At 38.3% G+C, this 23,336-nt stretch overlaps 1 protein-coding gene and 1 long non-coding RNA gene across 6 annotated transcripts in view; one reads left to right on the top strand and one right to left on the bottom strand.

Moving 5' to 3' along the window:
• Positions 1–859: 859 nt before the first annotated feature.
• LOC138753527 (uncharacterized) lies at positions 860–2,570 on the bottom strand. Its single transcript, XR_011351218.1, has 2 exons — positions 2,352–2,570; positions 860–1,471 (listed from the first exon to the last, which is right to left on the bottom strand). It is a non-coding gene; the product is annotated as an uncharacterized lncRNA (long non-coding RNA).
• cdin1 (CDAN1 interacting nuclease 1) overlaps positions 1,239–23,336 on the top strand; it is a 217,450-nt gene continuing 195,352 nt past the window's right edge. For 4 of the 5 annotated variants that reach the window (XR_011351217.1, XM_069916648.1, XM_069916650.1 and 1 more), the window contains exon 1: positions 1,239–1,446. Coding sequence is in view for 3 of the 5 variants with exons in the window: in XM_069916648.1 (XP_069772749.1) it covers positions 1,346–1,446 (101 nt within the window). In the remaining 2 variants the exon portion in view is untranslated. The remainder of the gene's footprint in view (positions 1,447–23,336) is intronic. The other variant, XM_069916651.1, reaches the window with a different exon arrangement.

Genomic DNA, 23,336 nt, shown 5'->3' with positions numbered 1-23,336 from the left:
ATCAATAAAGATTAGAGGTACAAATATCCAGCTACCTAACAGAATTTGACAGTCCACCACATTCTGCCTTTTAGCAAGGGTTAGAACTTACCATTCCACGCTTCAAATAAACATTTTCTATACATCAAACAAGAGTTCTTTTCCTCCCCAACAAAAATGCATTGAATTCATCTTTGAGCTTTTATGTGTCAATGTTCAGTATTTTTTCAGAATGAAACTGAATAAAAAGACAGTCATGCGTTGCTTAATGTAAACGATACATTCTGTAAAATTGATATCACATTATATACTTAGCAAAGCTATATGGGATACTGTAGTGACTAAATAGCCAAAATACTGTACACATACAGTACTGTATTTCAGCGAATGTATCTGGCAAGGCAATATATGGGTTAAGTAGGTGAATACTAAAAAATACTGTAAAATTTGATTTGTAAGTAGGGAAAGTTCATATTAAAATAACGATAGGAAGTACATAAGCCAGTAACATAGGCGTTTATTATGACTATCAAGACATGTATTACAGGCAATATACGTCTTGCAGCTCAATCGCTTTGTACACAAGAGACATGAGGTCTATATATTACCTTATAGAACCAGGGGCGCATGCGCATGGACGTTATGCAGGGCATGACTGTATGACATGATTTTTAAAAATACTGGTGTTAAAACTGAGTAACAGTTTTCCTTCTTTGGCAATCAAAATGACCAGTGAAACCAAGCAGATCTTGGATTGCACTGATGCACAACCACTGTTGAAATTAGACCAGAAAAGGAAATACAGCAAGAAATCAAGTCAAATATACGTATATATAACTTCTTGAAAAATAAAAAAAATAAACATTCGCGAAATCTGATATTTAAAAGCACTGGAAATATTTAAGCAGATGAATTACATCCTTCACCAGAGAAAACAATGAATCTTCTGCTGTTCTTGATTTGCTGCGAGGCCCTGGTTGCTCTTCGAGGTCAACAATGTTTCCGAAACTCACTGGCTGTAAAAACGTCTCGAGATCACGTAAATGAACATCCACAATTTTAAAGTGTTTTTTTTTAATTCACGTCCGACAATTTGAGCAGGCCAATATCCTGGTGTATTCCAGCTGTTCGTTGCCATGGCTTGTCTGCTGGCCCGTTTCTAAGGGCGCTGGGTGTCCGTCCAATGAGACCACCGTTTGCTTTTGAGTGCCTGAGATGAGCAGCGCCTTCGTAGCCAATAGGACGTTGCGTTACTCGACTGTTGCCCCGCTGACGGTTCGGTCTTCCGCGGCGGGAAAGGTTTGAGCTGAAATTTGGGCCTGTGGCTGTTGGGTACAATTAAGCGTTATCTGGTTCGGCCATCGGAATGATCCTGAGCAAGCTTGAGTATGTTAAGATAGCCAAGTACCTGGATCGGCTGCAGCCCAACAGGCAGAGTTTGAAAATGCTGAAGGAACAGTTCCCCAGGTAAGCAGCGACAGGTACTCTCACCCTATCTCAGAGAGAAGAACTTGAATTCGCGTTGTGCCATGTCTCTGCGTAACTTTCGAGCAGTTTCGCGCTTTTAAAATGGCATATATCGGAGGTATTCTGAGACAGTAAGCTTTCAAAAACTGCAATGTAAGTAATAGTGCGATCTCTTTTGATCAACTCGTTGAATTCCACTATTTTTCTTACTCAGTTGAAGAGCAGATCCCTTTAATCTCCCTCTGACAGTTCAGCATCCTGTCAGTACTGTCCTGGCAGACCCATCAGGAGACAAGATGAGAAATCAAGAAGGAAATGGTGAAAAGCCCAACAGCACGTTAATGAGAGAAAGATGGTGAAATTACTGAAAAAAGAAATGTGTAATCTGCTGGAGGGCACAACTCGTGAGTTGGCCTAAGGGAAAAGGCAAAAAAAAAGGAGTGATATACTTGCTGTGGGGAAAAATTTTGAAGCAATGAACGGATGGAGCAATTAATTAAAATAGAACAAAACATGGCTGGAAGAACTCAGCTGGTCAAACAGCATCTGTAGAGAAAAATATCTGTTAACATTTCATCTCAAGACCCTACATAAAGACATGGAGGGAAAGGGAAAGAAATATTGTTAGTGTCTATCAGTGGGGTGGTAATGATGGGCATATTGTTGGGTATTTCGAACAGTTTGCCCCAAGTTGATTTCACCAACCCCCCCCCTGCCTAATTCTTTCTGTGCTACATAAATGATGATATCTGTGCTCCAACACCATTGCTACCAACATCAACTCTACCCTTAAATTCTCCTGGACTATCTCTTGCACTTCTCTTCCTTTTCAGAAGTCAGGAGTAATTTACATCTTCTTTAAACTCACTAACTCCCACCACTACCTCAAATGCACTTCCTCCTACCCTGTTGTCTGAAAGGATGCCATCCTGTTTTCTCAATCTGTTTGTTAACTGCTGGTCATGGGCTTCTGAAATGACCTCTTTCTTCCTGTACATGGTTTATCCTCTGTCATAACTGATGGAGTCCTCGTACATATTTTGTCCATTTCCTGCACACCCACTCTTACATCAGTACAAGAGCACCTCAAGGATGACTGCTTAGCCCATTGCTGTACTTGCTCTACACTCATGACTGTGTGGATAGGCACAATTCACACACCATCTACAAATTTGCTGATGACACAATCGTTGTCAGCAGAATCATAAAGGGCAATGAGGAAGTGCAAATCAGGAGAACCTGAACCAGTCAGCAATTGAAAGAGTGAGGAACTTCAATTTCCTGGGTGTCAACATCTCTGAAGATCTCTCTTTGAGCCTCCATGTCGATGTAACCATGAAGGTTTGCCAGCAGCTATACTTCATGAGAAGTTTGAGGAGATTTGGTTTTCAGCAAAGACTCTTGCAAATTTCTATGGGTGTACTGTGGAGAGCAATCTGACCTGTTGCATCACTGCCTGGTATGGCAGTGCCAATGCACAGGACAGGAAAAGACTACAGAAAGTTGTGAATTCAGCCGTTGTCATCATGGCATCAGTCTTCATTGAGAACATCTTCAAGAGAAGATCCTCAAGGACCTTGGGCCTTGGCCTCTACACACTTCTGCCATCAGGAAGGAAGTACAGTAACCTGAAGACTAACACCCTGTGGCTGAAAACACCTTCCCCGCCTACATCAGAAGTCTGAATTGGCAATGAACCACAGACACTGCCTCACTTTCTCTTTCTCTTTGCACTAATATATTTTTTAAATGTGATGTATTTACAATAAATTCTGATTTTCTCCCCCATCTCCCCCCACCCCCGACAGAACAATGGTAGAGTTCCCTTGGATTTCCATTTTCACTCCATAAGTGCCTGCTCCCAACAAACCTTCCTTCACCTTTTCCACCAGGTCCAACATGATATCACCTGCTTACATCTTCCACTCTCACTTATCTGCAAGCACCACTTTCTTCCAGTTGTCATTTGAACTTTCTTTTCCATTCTTGTCTGTCCTTGGCCCTCTCTGTTGCGATGGTGAGGCCAAATTTAAAATGCAGATTGGAAGAACAATCTCTTATATTCCCCTTGAGTAGCTTAGAACCCAATGGTGTGAATGTTAAATTTCCAGTTTCAGGCATTTGGGAAAAGATATGGAAATTAAGAGTATGACAGTGAGTTGATGGAAGTACATTTAGAGAAGCAGACAAAATGTAATATTGTAAAATGTGTTAAATAGTACCTCAGACAAGTATACTTGGTTTGAAGATGGCAAAAAAGTATTATTGAAATAGCAAGCAGAAAAGAACTTGATTGTGATGAAGAGATCCACCTAGAATTGGAACATAAAGCATTACAGCACAGTAATGCTTCAACCCACAATTTTATACCAATCTATGCAAACCTACTATCCAACAATGTAATTTTCCTCAAATAACATCCATAACCCCCTATTTTTATTATATTTGGAGAAAATGGAAATATACAAATATGAACATAAAAAGTAGATGACCCATTTTGACGCTTTGCCTTTGTACTTTCATTCAGTACAATCAGAGCTGAACTATTACCTTTGTATTTTTCTCCACTGGACCCCAATCAATTGATCCATTTAAAAAAAAAAAAATTTAGATATACAGTATAGTAATAGTAACAGGCCATTTCGGCCCATGAGTCCGTGCCACCCTGGTACGTTTTTGAACAGTGGGAGGATATTTGAAAGTCTATTCTTTGAATATGCTCATTGACTAAAACTTCCTAATATTCTTCGGAGATTTGCAATTCTTTGGGTGAAGAAAGTTCATATATTTTCTATCCTGAATAGCTAAACACTATTTCAGTAGCACTCAGTATTGGATAACCCAGCCAGGGAAGCCTTCATCCTTGCATTTGTCCAGGCCTGTAAAAATGTCATAAGTTTCAATTAGATTGCCCCTCATTTTCTATACTCAAGAGTGTAGGCCGTTTATCTCATCTTTCAGGCTCTCAGTAACATGGGAATAAAGCAATTGGGCCAAGAATATGATCGATGTGGGACAGACTATTCACTCCACCCCTCGTCCTCATCCATAGACAGAAGTTGGAAGGTGAAAAGAATGTATGAAATACTGGTTAACTTTGTTAGATTGAATGAAGAGCTATGCTGAAGATACCAGAGGAAAAAATACAAAATGAAATGAATGAGAGATGTCAAACAGAAGGAAGAAACAATGTAGGATAAAAATATATTACTTGTTAGGTTGTGGAATTCAACTAGTATAAAGATGGCCTTGTTATGCTACAGAAGGCAAACAGTTGTGGAAGGGACAAAAGGTCATTAGGATTTAAGTCAGTCATAAATTGCTTTCAAAACAACACATATAGCTTTTTTGTAATACATTGTGTAAAGTTTATTTTCCCCAAATTTCACAAAATTTCAAGAAGTTGAAAGACTATTTGGTCTGCTTCACAATGAGAATACATAATTAAAGATTGATCGCGTGCCCAAAATTACATGAATTTCATGTGTTTTTTTTGTGTGTGTCACAGATTTCTGGATAGCTTTAATTTCTAATATAAAATATTGTACCACATTTATTCATTATGTGCCTTTTGAAATTTGATGATGCAGTTAAATCTATAATTTTGCTGATTGTTCTTGTGTAATCGATCATGCCATCTGAGCATGTCTTTTGTACATCTATTCAGTCTTATTGCTGAAATGATGTTTCACCTCGTGCAGTACCTGGTCAGTAGTTTTTAAGAATGGAGTTAAGCCAGAATTCAAACTTCAAATATTTATTTAATTAAGATTTTTATATACTTTTGAATGAAAACTATGCATGTCTGCATTGCAAGATTGTACATTCAAAAGGAGGCTTGCTAGAATATTGTTCTGATACTGGTGCTTTGAAAGGGGTTTCCACTAAGCATAGAGATGTACAGCAGACTTCTGGATTAGCAGAAGTAGTTAGGTGTTCCTGTTCTTTACATTTTTCCATTTATTCACCTTGAGCTATTCAACCAAAGTGCTTTATACCTTGTACCTTTACTTATTAACATTGCTGATTATTTCAAAATGACGACAAAGAGTGCTGAAGCGGGAAAAAAGGCAAAAAAGAGGAAGCGACCGCCACTGTGATTATGGACTCTATTTCTGACCTTCTGAACAGACACTCATGGGAAATGACCGAAACGGTAACAGAGAGTTAATGGGAAGTTAATTCCACACTGAAAAAGTGTGCAGTCGAGCCACTATTTGATGAGCCCTTGGGATCTGTGGAGGAAAGCTGGAACACAGTTAATGATCGTGTGGACAAATCAGATGTTGGCAGGCAGTTTAGAACAAAGAACAATTTCAAATTCACTTCGAAAGTTATTGATTTGGAGAGCAGAAGCAGATGTCAAAATATACAAATCTTGGGCTTGGCTGAAGATACCGAAACTTGCCAACTGACTAACTTCTATTCAGAACTACTTTGGAAATTTTTGTAAAGGTGTTCTTTTCCACTAAGCTTGAGTTTGACAGAACACAACATTCCTTGATTCCCAAGCCAGTTTCGGGGCACCATCCACATTCGGTTATTCTCCATTTCAACAGTATCAAGTAAAGGATTGTGTAATTTGTGAGGCTCATCAGAGGAGAAATCTTCAGAACCAGGGGCAACAGATTAGACTGGTGGAAGATTTTCGCCCTGAAGTTATGAATGCACAGAGAATATAAAGATGCCATGTCTGAGCTGTATCTGAAAGGATTCAAGTCTGCTTTGTTATATCCAGCTCGCCTCCGGATTACATTTGCTGATGATCACAAGAAGTTTTGAACTCGGTGGAAGAGGCACATAGAGTCTTGAATGATTCTCCCTCAACATCAAGTCTCGCATGAACTATTATTTGGCATCTGAAGTTTTTCATTTTGCTTTGATTGGGTGAAGTTTGGCTGTTCTCTCTCTTTTCTTAATGGATGGGTTAATGTCCTTGTTTGTTTTATAATTTTGTATGCTTGTGTTTTCTATTTTATTTTAGTTGCTTCTTTTGTCTGAAAGATTTAAGTTGAATATATTAATTTTACCTTATTAATGTTGATTTTAATTTCCTACTTTTGTTACTCATTTATCAATAGCACATGTAGTTTTGCACTTAGTTTATTACTCGACTGCGAAAAATAAGGTTAACATTATTAATAATGCACACGTGCATAGTCAAAATTACGTGTGGGAAACCTTAGAGTTAATCATGTATAGGTTTTGGATACTCGCTCTACAGAGCCTGCAGAGTTAAATGGGGAGAGTATGTTGGTCTCTGTATTTTTTGGATGTTTTTTACTATTAATGGATTAATTTTAAAAAAAATTTTGAATGCTTGTTGTTTAGAAGTGTTTGTTAATTTAATGTGTTAGCATGTATTTTTTCTTTATTGCTGATCGTGGGAAGGTAAGACGTAAATTTAACACGCGTACGCATGTATTGTGTATCTTTATTGTAAATTCTTTCTTTCACTTTAGTTGTATTCCTTCATACAGTTTTTATTGTCTGGATAAATTATTAATAATTATTCATTTAAAATTAGGAGCTATATTTAGAATCTTCAGCAGAAGCATTTGGGGTTTAAAATGGATTTTTTTTGAGCTTGTTGTTGCCCTCGATGGCAACTTTTAGAGTTTGGGAGGGATGGTGGATGTTTGGGTTTAAAGTGTTGGATTTACAAGGTTGTAATGGCTTCAACTTTTGTGTAAGCTGTGTTATTGCATAGATTCAAGGTGGTCACTTGGAGGTGGGTGACAGACTGAGCCTGGTTCTTCTCATAACTTTGATGATTAATTGTAATTTTTAATTCATGTTATCTCTGTGAATTTGCAAGGTCTAAACCAGTGGTTCTCAACCTTTTTCTTTCCACTCACATATCACTTTAAGTAATCCCTATGCCATCGGTGCTATGTGATTACTAAGGGATTGCTTAAGTTGGTATGTGAGTAGGAAGGGAAGGTTGAGAATCACTGCTCTGTACCCAATTGTTACTAAAATGTTTTGTTTGAGAAAAATTGTCATTGGCCCATTTCCTTTGGAGTTATGAAACCAGGCACATAACGACCTAATTAGGTATGATTAAAACCGTGGTTTTCAAAATTTTTCTTTCCACCCGCATATCACCTTAAGCAGTTCTTTACTAACCACAGAGCATCTATGGCATCGGGAATACTTAAAGTGGTATATGAGTGGAAAGAAAAAGATTGAGAACCACTGGTCTAAACCATCCTTTTAAACGCAGGAGAGTGTTTGCGCATGTCAAACATCAAACCTGTCTTTTTACAAGAAACTCATTTCCAAAAACTGTGATAATCCCATTGTGTCAAAGTGGAAAGGGCAATGCTTTCATTCTTCTTTTAATGCTAAAGCTAGGGGAGTCTATATTTTAGTTAATCGGGACATTTATTTTGTATGTTACAATATTATATCAAACAAAAACGGTTAATACAATATTATTACAGGCAAATTACATAATAAGATTGTACTTTTTTGCTAATGTATACAGCCCTAACATTGATGATGCGGGATTCTTTGAAAGTTTTTTCTCAGTCCTACCAGATTTAATTCTTTACTCTCTGGTGTAGGGTGGAGACTTTAATTGTTGGTTAGATTGCTAAATATGCTACTTTGAGTAATCTGCTTCAGTAATTCATTCTTTTTTAAACAATTTTTGGTATTTCAGATGTTTGATTTTTTAAAAATCCCAATAGGAGAGTACTTTTTCTAAAGTTCATCGCTCTTATTTGTGGATTATTTTTTAATGGATGATTTCATTGACCAAATCATGTAAATATCAGGTTATAGTGATACCTGATCATGCTCCAACCATTTTGTCTATGACTTTTCCTGATTTTCCTTCTACAAAGAGGCATTGGCATTTTAATTTACTTTCAGATAATGATATTTTGAAATTTATTGAGGATCAGATTAATTTTTTCTTTAATACAAATTCATCAACAATTTCTAGTTTGATTGTTTGGGACACTGAAAGCATATCTTAGAGGGCTAATTATTTTACTGCCAGTATAAAGAAGAAGACTAATAAAGAAATTTTAGATTTAATTAAACAAATTGATCAACAATATGCTCAAGTTAAAGATCCTGAATTGTATAAAAAGAGAATTGAAATTAAAACTAAATTTGATCATCATTTGTAAATGGATCATCATTGAATCAAATCCCATTGAACAGCAACTTTTGAGGAGTAAAAGTCAATTTTACATTCATGGTGAAAAATCTGGTAAACCTTTGGCCAATCAATTGAAAGAAATTGCTGCTAAGAGGCAAATTACTAAGATTTGGATGGATGATGGTAATATTACAGTTAGAGAATTTTATTCTAGACTGTATACTTTTGAATCTAATAATGATAATAGTTTAATGATGGATTTTTTTGGACCGGATAAATATTCCCATGCTTTCTCAGAGTGGTTAATCGTATGAGTCTGGAAGAACCTATTTCACAAGAGGAAATACTTTTTACTATTTCTTTATTACAGTCAGGTAAATCTCCAGGACCTGATGGGTATCCTGTAGAATTTTGAAAATCTTTTCCTAAAATGCTTGTGCCCCAATTAAATTCTGTGTTTACTGACTCATTTAAACAGGACATCTTTTAATGAAACTCACATTTCTCTTATTGTGAAAAAGGGAAAGATCTACTTGAGTGTTCTTCCTACAGGCCAATTTCTTTACTGAATGTTGATATGAAGATCTTGGCTGTAGAATATATTTCCATTAATTATTTTTGAAGATCAGACTGGCTGCATTAAAAATTATTATTCTTACTTTAATATGTTGTATATTAGTCATTTTATCTTTACACCGCCCCCCCCCCCCCCGCCCCCCCAACCTCCGAATGTGTTCTTTCATTTGATGCAGAGAAAGCATTTGATTTTGTGGATTGGGGTTATTTATATGCAATCCTGGAAAAATTTAATTTTGGACCATGTTTTATTAAATGAATTAAATTATTATGTTCATGTCTTACTGCTTCAATTCTTACACATTTTTAATTGTCCAAACCTTTTAATCTTCACCAGGATCTTCAGGGATTTACAGGAAGGGTATTGAACATAAAGTTTCAAGAGATGGTCACCTTTATCTATTTATATGTTTGGTCATATTAATTCTATTAAAATGAGTTTTTGTATCTTTTTCAATCTATACCAATTTTTATTCCTAATTTTTTTTTTAATTCACTTCTGGGAAAGAAAATGCCCCTGCTTCAAAAATCTAAAAGGAATGGTGGTTTGGCATTTCCTAATTTCAGATTATATTACTGGGGGTGGGGGTGGGAGTGGGGGTCAATATACCTAACCTGATCCTTTTGTTACAATGTGATACACAATCTGGCCTAGGCCACCCCACATGGGGAAAAAGTGGAATTAAATCTTACTCAGAATATTTCCATTTTGGCACCTTCTTGAGTCTCATCTTTCTCTTCTTTATACAAATTAACTGATTATCCAGCTATTAAGCACATTTTGAGAATATGGGGACAATTTAGAAGGTTTTTTGAATTTCAGAGTTTTTCTCTTGCTATCCAATCACCTTTTTCAACGTTCTTTGCAAGATTTTGCTTTCAACGACTGGCATAGATTGGGTATTAAATGTTTTAAAGACCTTTTTATTGACAATAATTTTGCTTCTTTTGAACAACTGGTTGTAATTTTTAACTTATCTAAAGCTTATTTTTTAGATATTTACAAATTAGACACTGTTCAATGTCAGATTCATGATTTTCACGGGACTCCGAGATGAATATTCTTGATACATTTTTTGGACTACAACCTCCCTATAAAAGCTTAATATCTCTTATTTCTGACAAATTGGCTGGTCTCAGACAAGCCCCGTTAATTAAAATCAAGAATGCTTGGGAGCAGGATTTGAACCTTTCGCTGTCCAATGAGGTTTGGGTCTCTATTTTCAAACTGATTAACGCTCCATCTCTTTGTACTCTGCATTATCTGTTACAATTCAAAGTGGTACAGAGTTAAATTTTAAAGTTAAATTATCTTGATTTTATTTGGACATAAATTCCTGGTGTGATAAATGTAAAACATCACCTATTTCGATTATGTGTTCTGGACATGCCCCAGCTTAGAAAAATTTTGGAAGGAAGTTTGTCAAACATTATCGGCAGTTCTCGATTTAAAATTGGAACCTAATCCTTTAATTGCTCTTTTTGGAACATTCCGAGTACATGATGTGTTGCTAACTCCAATTCAATGCTGTATTTTATCTTTTATTTCATTGATGACCATGCATGCAATTTCGATTAAGTGGAAAGATAATACCCCACATATACATTCATAATAGCTATGGGACATTATGTTTAAATTTGGAAAAAAATAGATATGCAATCAATGATTCAAGTATTAAATTCCAAATTATATGGGGCCTGTTCATGAACTACTTTCATAGCCTTAAAATTTAAAGTTAACGTGGAATTTTGGTATTGTGTTGTCCCACTCTAGGATTGTGCCTCTTTGTTTTATTAACACAAGTTTTCTTATTCTGTGTAATTATCATGATTGCCCCTTTGGAACTCTTACTTATGATAATTTTTGTAACTTTTTTAATCTTCTTGGTCTTGCAGCAGATTTCATAATTGTTCAACTTTTCTATTGTAAAATATTAATAAAAATATTTTTAAAAGAAAAAGAGATGTACGACCAGAAATGGGTTCTTTAGACCAACATGACACGACCACTGTTTTGTCCCTCTACACTAATCCCAATTAGTCCCAATTGGGTCCATATCCTTCTATGCCTTAAAGAGTCAAAGAGTCTCTCTGAATGTCTCTCAAACATAGCAATTATATCTGACTCCACCACCTCCTCTGACAGTGAGTTCCAGATATTGAACACTGTGTCCAAAAAAACCCTTTCAGACTCCTTTTCACAAACAACTGCTGTTGTATTATTTTGTTACTTCTACCATGAAAAAGATTCTTATTATTTACCCTTTTTATGCCAGTTATGATTTTATGTACATGTTTAAGGTCACCCTTCACTTCCTTTGCACCAAGCAAAAACAAACCTCCCCGTGAACATAGTGATTAGCGCACCACTGTTACAGTGCCAGCAATTGGGACCAGGGTTTGAATCCTGATCTGTCTTTAAGGAGTTTATACATTATCCTGTGTCTGCATGGGTTTTTCTAAAAGCTTCAGTTTCCTCCCATCCTTCAAAATATATTGGGTATTGTATGCCAATTGGGTGCAATTGGGCAGCATGGGCTCCTGGGCTGAAAGGTCCTGTTATTGTGGTGTATGTTTAAATTTAAATTAACTAAAGTCCACCTATCCTGGCAACACTGGTGAATTTCCTCTGCACTGTCCCCACATAACTAAATTCTTACTTCAGTGTGGTGACCAAAAGACACAGTCCTCCAAGTGCAGTTTAAAAAGTATTTTGTAAAGTTGCAGCACGATAATTCAACTTCTATTATAACCCACCTTGTGTAGGGATGCGTTCTACTGCAGCCATAACACCCAGTATCTGGCACTTATGGGTATTGGTAGATGCCGGATAAGTGAATTTGCTGGTTGCTTGAGATTGCGTGTTGCGTGATTGGTGAACTGACTGCCAGGGAGTACCCCTTTTAAGCTTTCATGTTTTTTTAAGGCTGCTGGTTGCTTGACTTCTGGATAACGGGGATTTTACTGTATGTTGTTTCTTCACACCGCTGCCAAAGTTACTGTAATGGCAGCGCTCCCACGGGGTCCAACCATCCAGTCCGATGGCCATGAGTTCTGTACAAGCTTTGAATGGCCTGTTTATAAAAAAAAAAATAGGGAGTCCAACACCCCCCCCCCCCCAACCAACCCCACTGAGAAGGAGAAGCTGAGGAGACCCATGGGATGGTGACAGACCAAATTTCAGATTTATTATCAGAGTACAGTACATACATGACATTACAAATATCTCTGAGATTCTTTTTCTCTGCAGGTGCAGTAAAATTACCACTTATTGGTAGTGCGAAAAAAAAAAAAAATATATAGAGTGTATACATGTAAACAAACTGAATGTTCAATGCAGAGAGAATTTTTAAAAAATCAATAAAATGCTCAAGTAAGAGTCCTTAAATGAGTCCCTGATTGAGTTGCTTGTTGAGGAAGCTGATGGTGGTTGGGTAGCAACTGTACCTGAATCTGGTGATGTGAGTCTTGTGGCACCCATACTTCTTCCCCAATGGCAGCAATGAGAACAGAGCATGTGCTGGGTAGTGTGGATCCTTGATTATTGCTGCTGCCCTCGATGGCAGCATTACCTGTAGATATTTTCAATTGTGGGGAGAATTTTGCCTGTGATGTCCTCGGCTGTGTCCACTACCTTTTGGAGGGCTTAATGCTCAGGGGTATTGGTATCTCCATACCAGTCCGTGATCCAGCTGGACAGCACTCTTTTCATCACACCTCTGTAGAAATTTGCCAGAGTTTCAGGTGTCATACCAAACCTCTACAAGCTGCTGAGGAAGTTGAGACGCTGACATGCTTTCTTTGCAATGCCATTGGTGTGTTGGGTCCAAGAAAGATCCTCCAAGGTACTTACATTTTCTCATCCTCTCCACCTCTGATTCCCCAGTGATCACTGAATAGTACACCTCTGGCTTTCCTTTCCTGAAGTCAACTATCAGCTCCTTGGTTTTAGTGACATTGATTGTGTTTGTTATTGGTGCACCATTCACCTAAGTTTTCAATCTTCCTCCTGTATGCTGACTCATCACCTTTCTTTATACAACCCACTAGATGGTGTTATTGCATCAAGCCACACAGTCGTAGATGTAAAGTTAATAGAGCAGAGGGCTTAATAGAGCAGCCCTATGGTGCTCCAATACTGATGGAGATTGTGGACGAGATGTTCTTACCAATCCTCACTGATGTGATCTGGAGGTGAGGAAATCCATGATCTAATTACACATTGGGGTGTTAAGTTCCAGGTCTTGGACTTTGTTGATCAGTTTTGAGGGAATGATGGTGTTAAATGCTGAACTATAGTCAATAAAGAGCATCCTGATGTATGCGTCTTTGCTGTCCAGGTGTTCCAGTGCTTTATGTAGAGCCAGTGAGATGGCATCCACCATGGACCTGTTGCTACAATAGGCGAACTGGAATGTATCCATGTTGGCACTCATTAGAAGGTGATATGCTTCAAACCATTTCATCACTGTTACTACTGGTTGATAGTCAATAAGGCAGATTACTACGCTCTTCTTGATTGACGCCTCTTTGAAACTAGTGGGTATCATGACCTGCTGGAGTGAGATGTTGAAGATATTTGAATACATTGATAAGTTGGTTAGCACATATTTTTATAACTTGACCAAGTACTACGTCCAGGCTGGATGCTTTCGTCAGATTCACTCTTTTGAAGGCAGCATGCATATTATCCTCATATATGGACAGGATGGAATCATCAGGGCACTTTGGGGTGTGGAGGGGTGGTTCTTCAATGTTACTATGGTCAAATTGGGCATAAAAGGTATTGAGTTCCTCTGGGAGTGAAGCTTTGCTGTCTGCTATTGCATCAGGTTTAGTTTTGTGGCAGGTTATGGCATTTAGGTCCTGCCACAGCTATCGGGTGTCATTTGTTGTTTCTATTTTAATCTGGATTCTCCACTTTACCCAGTAGATAGCTTTTTGCGGATCATACTTGCTTCTTCTGAATTGATCTGGATCTACAGACTTGAATGCCTGTGATCTGACACTCAGCAGGTTTCAGATTACATTGTTCATCTAGGGCTTCTGGTTGGGGGAAAACCCTGAACAATATGGTGGCGATATACTCAGTTGCAGCAGTTATGATAAAGTCTGTGACAGCCCTGGTGTTATTGTTCAAATTTTCAGCTGAGTCTTTGAACACTACTGACTCCAGGAAGTCCTGCAACTGTTCCTCAGCCTCCTGTGACCACCTTCTAGCTGTCCTGATCTCCGGAGCTTCTCTTTTTAGGTTCTGTCTATATGAAGACAGAAGAGCACAGTCAGGTGATCCGACTTGCCAAAATGCAGTCTTGGGAAAGAATGGTAGGCCTTCCTTATGTTGATGCAGCAGTTATCAAGTGTGCTAGGGCCTACGGTACATGCTGGTAGACCAGTGAGAAATTCTGCGGCTGAAGGAACCACTCAGGTGGCGGGCTGCTGGTGACTTGAGATGAGGAATCCACAGAGGCTGTGGCTGCTTGAGACTGCAGTTAAGGAACTCACACCAGGCTGGAAACTAGCTAAAAGGATATGAAAGGGTGCCGAAGGCACTGCAGGGTTCCTTTCGTATCAGAATTTCACATCTGGTTTATTGCATCAAGCCACACAGTCGTAGATATAAAGTTAATAGAGCAGAGGGCTTAATAGAGCAGCCCTATGGTGTTCCAATACTGATGGAGATCCTTCCATGGAGCAGCCTGAAAGACGAACAATTGCATTATAGATAATATCCCCCCCCCTCCCCTGCCCCAACCAAAGTTTACAGATAAGGCTTCTGATCGGGGTGGCTCTGACTTAGCAGTGATAAAGAGACCTTTTTACATTGAAAAGTTGCATTATTGCCGTATACATGACCCGTCTCTGGAAGCCAACTTGCTTGTTCACACAGAACCGAGAAAAGCCAGCTCCATGACTCAAACATGCTCCACGGCTGAGACTACCTACCAAGGTGGATCGAAGATAGGTAAGTCTAGACACCCCAGTCCATCTTGTGATTCTTTCACACAGCAGATAAAACCTGGCTTTCAGGCTCCATGTAAAGGAGAGGGTTAAGAGAGTCACTCTAATGGTGAGTAGCATCAACCAGCTCTTCATCCTGGACGATGCCATTGCTATTCCACACAACTTTCTTCAAATAGCTGCCATGAGCAAAGCTCAACCAATGCATTCCACTAGCTGAACATTTGCTCCCATCGACAACAAAGGTTTGTGTTACTTCAGAGAACATTTACCTTAACAATGTTAAGCTTGCGTATTTTTTTACCTATTATTTTATTTCTATTTATTTATTTTCCCTTTTTTTGCCAGTTGCTTGAATTCCAGATATCAGGGGTTTTACTGTACTTGCAAGATATTTGTTGAATCACTTCAGATTTTCACACTCATATATTCCCAGAAAGACTCTAAATGTTATCATTTTAAATGAAATCTGTGCATGCACCCCATACACTGCATTCACTCTCACTGAATTCTGTCAACTCCATTAGAGCCCTCACCATCATGATGAAAATTTACCATTGGATCCCTGAGCTCCTCTCAGCCAATAACATTCAGTACTACGTTTTTCTTTTCTCTACTTCTAACTAGCTTTTTTCTCATTGATCCCTGGTTGATCAAATATTATATCAAAGCTTACCTTTCCAGTGAATTTTTTTTCTCATTGTGGAATTGTGCCCCATCCCCAAAATATAGTGTTTCAGAATCAGAATTTTTATCATGAAACATTTGTTGTTTGCAGCACCATTATAAGAGTAAACATTGTGTTACGAGCCCAGAGGACCCCAAAACCCAGCAGCAATAGATACTCACCAAAACAAATGGTTACTTAAACAAAAGTTGCTTTTAATTATCTTTAAACATAAAATCAGAATCACACTTTATCACAATTGACTTAAGTAACCTAACATAACCCCCTTCTAATTCTAAGTGCTTGTGTATGTAATGTGTGTGTAAGTTCAGAAAAGTTACTTGGTTCACAATCCAATCTCACTTCTCATTCCTCCAAGTTCACTGGTTGCAGGCAATTCTTATACTGTGCACATAATTTAACATTTATAAAGTTCACCAGGCTTTGGTGCTTGAAAAGTTGATGGTTACCGCTCAGGAAGGTTCTTGTCAGATTTCAGAGAGAGATTTGTTGTTCCAGGACAGCCACAACTGATTTACTTCCATCAGCCACTTCCATGTCTTGCTGATGAAACTTGTCCCCTCCAGATGATAATCTCTTTCTTTCAGGTCACCACAGAATTCCTTCTTGTTTCACTTATTCCAAGTGAAACTTTAGACAGCCAGTCCTCTTCTCTTGCATGAACCACAAGGGTTTTGACCAGGCTGAACTAAGAACTCACAACCCGTCTTCCAAATGGGGGTTTTCCACAATTTTGCCAGCTTGTCCTGTTCCAGTCACAGCTGCTGTTGCTAACTGTAACACTGTGGAACTGCTCTCATTCTCTCTCGCTCTGTCTCTCGGAGAGAAAGCCTGTTTGACTCTCTGCTTGCAAAACCACATGACTCTTAAAACAGCAAGTTCCCTTCCAGACAATATGTGGGTCCAACAAGCTCTTACATCTGTTGCCTTTTTGTAAACAACAATCTTGGGCACTTTACAAAGCTTTTGCAAAGGTTCTGAGGCCCTGACATGTCTAGCATTAGCAGAACTCCAGTATTTTAAATAAGATCTGTTTTAAAGTGTTTTTATGTGACCTACACTAACAAATCTCTCCCAACTTATCTGCCAAAAGCTAATCTATATACTCTGTTACAATTGCTATAAGTAACTTTTTAAAAAAAAAAGATAAATAAATAAATTGTGCAAAAGAAGAGAAAGTTAGGTAGTGTCTATACAGGTACACGATCCTTTATCTGGAACCCTTTGGGGACAGTGTGTTCCGAATTTTGGATTTTTCCAGATTTCGGAAAGCCCACCCGAATTGTGCTGCTGTATCCACCCCCACCCCCTTCCAGTCACCTGGCTGTCTCCCCCAACCGCCGATCCCTTGGCCACCCGGTCGTCTCCCCCAACTACAGCCCCTCAGCCGTCTCCCCTGACTGCGGTCCCTCGACCGCCTGGACATCTCCCCCAAACCACTGTCCCTTGGCTGATTCCCCCAACCGCGGTCCCTCAGCTGCCCGGATATCTCCCCCAACCGTGGTCCCTCGACCATCTCCCCCGACCGCGGTCCCTCGGCCGCCTGGCAGTCTCCCCCAACCGCCTGGCAGCCTCCCCTGACTGCCGGTCCCTCGGCGGCCTCCCCCAACTGCCGGTCTCCATTTGCCAGATTTTTGAGCTTTCCAGATTTTAGATATCCAGATAAAGGATCGTGTACCTGTAGTTCATTGTCCATTCAGAAATCTAATGGCAGAGGGGGATGAAGTTGTTTTTGTATCATTGGGTGTTCGTCTTCAGGCTCCTGTGCCTCCTTCCTGATGGTAATAGTGTGAAGAGGGCATGGTCGTGGTGAGGTTTCTTGAGGATAGAGGCTGCTTCTTGTAAATGTCCTTGATTGAGTGAAGACTGATTCTAACGATGGTGCTGGCCAAGTTCACAACTCTCAATAGCCTGTTCCTGTTCTATGTATTGGCATCTCCATACCAGCCATTAATACAACCAGTCAGAATGATCTCCACGTGTTGTGTTTGGCACCACAGTAACTTGTAGAAATTGGCAAGAATCTTTGGTGACATACCAAATCTCTTTAAACTCCTGATTAAATATAGGTACTGGCGAGCCTTCTTCATGATTGAATGAACATGGAGGCGATCTTAATACCAAAGAATTTTATGTTCTTGACTCTCCACTGCTGACCCCTCGATGAGGACTTATTTGTGTTCTCCTGATTTCCTCCTGAAGTTCACAATCTTCTCTTTGGATTTCCTTGAAGACCGAGAACTTAATATGATAGGGATTATTTATAATTAACCTAATTATAAAGGGGTGGTATCTGGCCTTTATGAATTACTTTTAAATTCTAGGGATAGTTCCCTGGACAGAATTTAAAAAAAAACTATGGGAACAAGATTTTCAACAGCCATTTTCTGAAACTACATGGAATTCTATTCTGAAATGAGTGCCTTCATCCTCTCTTCGCGCTAGACATCCATCGCTACAATTTAAGGTAGTACACCGGGTCCACTATTCCAAAGTTCAATTGGCTGAATATTCTAATCTCTCTTCTAAATGTGATAAATATATAACTGAAGAAGGTTCACTGCATCATATGTTTTGTCATGTTCTCTTTCCAATTTTTGGGAAAGGGTATTTCGTACCTTGTCTTTAGTTTTTAATATTAATTTTATTTTAAATTCTTTTATTGATCCCTTTGTAATAAGAGGGCCACCTGGTTTAATTCTGATTGCTTCACAATCCCACATAATTTCCTTCACCTCCCTTATTGCAAAAAGGGCCATTTTAATGAAATGGGAATATGCTGTCCCTCTCACTCATAATCATTGGTTGTCCAATATGATGGCATGCCTGACTTAGGGAAAAAAAATGTTCCACTACTGAAATGAATCTTAATTTTGTTTCTTTATGGAGTTCTTTTCTCAATTATTTTCAAAATTTGTAAGATAACTACTTCCTTGCCTATGACCTCATTGGTTACTTCATTTTTTTTTACTATTATCAGAAGTGGTCTGTCTTTATTAAGCCAGTAACCTCTGTAGGGTGAGGTTAGATAAGCAGAATAGTAGTTTAATGGCTTTTTACTTTTTGATGTAACATAGGTTACAATATCATCTATTATTCTTTGATTTGTTAATATTGCATTTTATTTTCATGTACTTACGTAACATTTATATGATGAAACTAATAAAAATATTGAAAGGATTTGCTAACGTTGAGTGCAAGATTGTTATGACACCACTCAACAAGATCTATCTCACTCCTGTATGCTTCCTTAGTGCTGTCTGGCAACCAAGATGTCATTAGCAAATTTGGAGATGACATTTGAATTGTAGAGTGAGTAGAGAAGTGGTCTGAGCATACATCCTTGAGGTGTGACTGTATTGATTGTCAGTGATGAAAAGGTGATGTTTCCTATTTGTATTGACTTTAGAGCATCATTTCCCTTAGTTTTCTTTGTTCACTTCGAGGGAAAATAGAAAAATATCGTTTACTGTTTGGAAGATTTTCTAATCAACATTTAGTATCTATTTACTGTATTAAAATTTCAAATAGAAATGATTCAGTGTTTCATATTTGAAATGTCTTAACTTGAGTATACTGTACTTATACTAATAATAATTATGCCTCTTGGGTTGGAAAAGTTTAAAAAAAAAGTTTTGAATAATTCTTCATGTGAACATTAGGACAAAATAATTAGTAATATTGCATTTTAGTTGCAAGTAGAAAAATTGCATGTTATGTCAGAAGTCAAAGGTTGTATGTGGTGGAAATTTTCTCAGGGGCCTCTATTTCAAAGTAAGAAGAATTGTAGGAAAGGCAGAGGAGCGGAGAGTGTGGATTGGCACATGGAATTATGACATTGTGACCATTCATGAAACTTGCTTGCAGGAGGGGCAGGACTGGCAGCTTAATGTTCTGAGCTTCCGTTGCTTCTGACACAATAGAGTGGAGGGGGGGGAGGGAGGAGAATGAAAGGGGGAGGAGTGGCATTGTTGTCATTGAAAATATCACAGCTGTGCTCAGACTGGACAGACCAGAGGCCTCGTCTACTGAGGTGATTATGGGTGGAGCCGAGGAATGGGAAAGGTATGACCACACCCAATAGTCAGCATGAATTGGAGAAGAAAATCTGTAGAGTGATAGCAGACAGCTGCAGGAAACAGAAAATTGTGCTAGTAGATTTTAACTTTCCACATATTGACTGGGACTGGGTGGCTTGGAGTTTGTCAAATGTGTTCAGGAAAGTTTTCTAAATCAATATATAGAGATACCAACTTGAGAGTGTGCAATACTGAATCTCCTATTAGGGAATGAGACAGGACAGGTGACAGAACTATGTGTAATGGATCATTTTGGGTCCAGTAATCATAATGCCATTAATTTCAAGTTGATTATAGAGAAGTATAGGTCTGGGCCACGGGTTGAGATTATAAACTGGTGAAAGACCAATTTTGAGGAAATGAGGAAGGATCTAGAATGCATGCATTGGGGTCAGTTGTTTTCAGGCAAGGATGTGCAAGGTAAGTAGAAGATCTTCAATGGTGTAGGCAACACAGGGCAAATGAGTTACTTGAGGAAAATGCAAGAAAAAAAACTCATGAAAGAAATCAGGAAGGCTAAAAGAAGACATGAGGTTCCTTTGGCAGAAAATGCAGAATAAAATCCTACGGGTTTGTTAAGAGAAAAAGATAGTAAGGGACAAAATTAGTCCCCTTAAAGATCAGAGTGGTCGGCTATTTATGAAGGCAGAAGAGATGGGGAGAACTTAATTTTTTTTTTGCATCAATATTTACTCAGACATCTGGTACAGAGTCTAGGGAAGTAAGGAAAAAAATGGTGAGTCATGGAACCTATGCAGATTAAAGAAGAGGAGGTGCTTGCTGTCTTAAACCAAATAAGGGTGGATAAATCCCCAGAGCCTGTCAAGCTATTCTCTTGTTCCTTGACAGATGCTAGTGTAGAAATTGCAGGGGCCCTGGCAGAAATATTTAAATTGTCTTTTGCCATGGGTGTAATGCCGGAAGATTGGAGGGAAGGTTATGTTATTCCATTGTTTAAAAAAGACTCCAAAAGTAACTCTGGAAATTGCAGGTGGTGAGCCTGACATCAATAGTAGGTACATTATTGGAAGGTGTTCTAAGAGATCAGGTATACAAGTATTTGATAATACATAGTATTTTAATTAAGTGTAGTATTTGATTAGGGATAGTCGATGTGGCTATGCGCATGGTAGGTAGTGTTTAACCAATCTTATAGAGTTTTTTGAGGAGGTTACGAGGAAGTTGATGAAGGAAAGGTTGTGGATGTTGTCTACATGAACTTTAGTAAGTTGACAAGTTCCCACATGGGAGGTTAATCAGGAAGGTTCAGATACTCGATATAAATGGTGAGGTAGTAAACTGGATTTGACATTGGTTGTACGGGAGAAGCCAGAGAGTGGAATGATTGTTTCTCAGACTGGAAGCTTGTGACTGGTGATCTGGCTGATAATGTAGTAAAATGGATCAGCAAGTTCGCAGATGACACAAAGATTGGAGGTGTTGTGGACAGCAAGGAAGCTTTCAAAGCTTCTGCACACAGTCTATTGCCATCCATACCACTCCCATCCAGGTAACTGTTCAAATCTGTACCTGCTAGAAAGTGGGCTGAAAAATGGCAGATGGAATTTAATGCAGAAAAGTGTAAGGTGTTGAATTTTGGAAGGACTAACCAAGAAAGGACATACGGGGTAAGTTGTAGGTCACTGAGGAGTTCAGTAGAACAGAGGGATCTAGGAATACAGATACATAATTCACTGAAAGTGGCATCACAGGTGGATAGGGTTGTAAAAAGAGTTTTTGGCATATTGGCTTTCATAAATCAAAGTACTGTATTGAGTATAGGAGTTAGGATATTATGGTAAAATTGTATAAGACATTGGTGAAGCCAATTTTGGAATATTGTGTACAGTTTTGGTCACTGGAAATATATCAGTAAGATTGAAAGAGTGCAGAGAAGATCTACTGAGATGTTGCAGTTACAGGCAAAGGGTAAGCAGGTTAGGACTTCATTCTCTAGAGTGTAGAAGTATGATAGAGGAATTTAAAATTATGAGGGGTATAGACAAAGTAAATATAGGTAGGCTTTTTCCACTTGTGGTGGGTTTGATATAAACCTAGGAACATGGAATATCAGTGAAAGGGGAACATTTGGGGGAATGTCTTCACACAGAGTGTGCTGGGAGTGTGGAGCGAGCTGTCAGCTGAAGTGGTGAATGCGGGTTCAATTTTAATATTTAAGAAGAATTTGGACAGTTATCTGGATGGGAGTGGTATGGATGGCAATAGACTGTGTGCAGGTCAGTAGTACTGGGCAGAATAATAGTTCAGCACAGACTAGAAGGGCCGAAGGGCCTGTTTCTGTGCTGTGATGTTCTGTGGTTATATTTAAAAATTAAGGGAAGAATGGAAATCCAAGACAGAACAAGAATCTGTTTGTTATTTCTACTAAAGAGCCAATCAATTTGGCTTGAACATTTAAGTTAATCAAATTTGTTATATTCTTTAGAATAGTTATTCCAAATGTTCACCCATCTGTTTCTTAGTTCGACTTTGTTATGTTGTCCACTTGTAATGAATTCAGTTTACTTTGGTAATAATCTGAACACAGATTTTGCGTGTTTAAATTCTGTCCTTCTGTCTTGGAACAGTAGACGCCCATTCTTTTGTGTATTAGTGTGTGACACCTCATTGCTAATAATTCTTTATAAAATACTTTCAAGTAAGTTCCTCCCATTTCTAATTGATACTTAATTCCCTTTTTCCACTCAAGATGCTGCTTAACATTGTTTTGACAGATATAGTTATCTTAATGCATATTATCCTGCAAAGGTTTCCTGAAAAGATCATTTTCTGATGGCTGTGATCACTGAATGATGGACAATACAACAGCTTGCTAACAGCTTGGGGACAGCAGTTAGTAAATTTATAGGACCATGGAGATTCAGCCAATACTTTCCCTCCTGATACTCAACTAGCCAATATTTAAATTATTGTTTTTAGCATACTGCTGGACTTGTTAAGAACATCTTGGCAGCATAATGCTGCATTCATTATTTCTGGGAACTTTAGTGAGTAATTGAACTTAAGCATGAATGGAAAAACATTTGAATCTGGAGTAAAGCTCTTTTCTTTTTCACCCAAGATTGTTACTTCTCAGAGAATTCTCTTGGAATATAGCAAAGAATGCTGAACAATTGAGTGTTTGATGATATTTAGGTTAACCTAGTTGCTTTGTTTGTTACACCTACAGATTTTATAAAATTATATCTGGTCATTGGTATTAATTCAAAAAGATTTCTACAGATCTGTGCTTGTTATATCTCTACATATGATTTAATAGAAAATGGAAGAGAATTCTACTTGCTGATTTTACAGAACACATAGTATAATCTGCGCACTATTGATGAAAAGTCTTCCGGGGTGAAGTCTTTATATCGTGAAAGTTACAGCAATGTTCAGCAAGAATATATAGAATATTAATTTTTTAACCTTCATCTTCTTAAAACTTGTGATGTTTCTTTTATTACAATAA

Source organism: Narcine bancroftii, chromosome 2 (assembly GCF_036971445.1).
Source record: "Narcine bancroftii isolate sNarBan1 chromosome 2, sNarBan1.hap1, whole genome shotgun sequence".
In the NCBI taxonomy this organism is placed as follows: domain Eukaryota; kingdom Metazoa; phylum Chordata; class Chondrichthyes; order Torpediniformes; family Narcinidae; genus Narcine; species Narcine bancroftii.
Note: the sequence above shows the minus strand (reverse complement) of the source record. Positions and strands in the feature narration are given on the sequence as shown.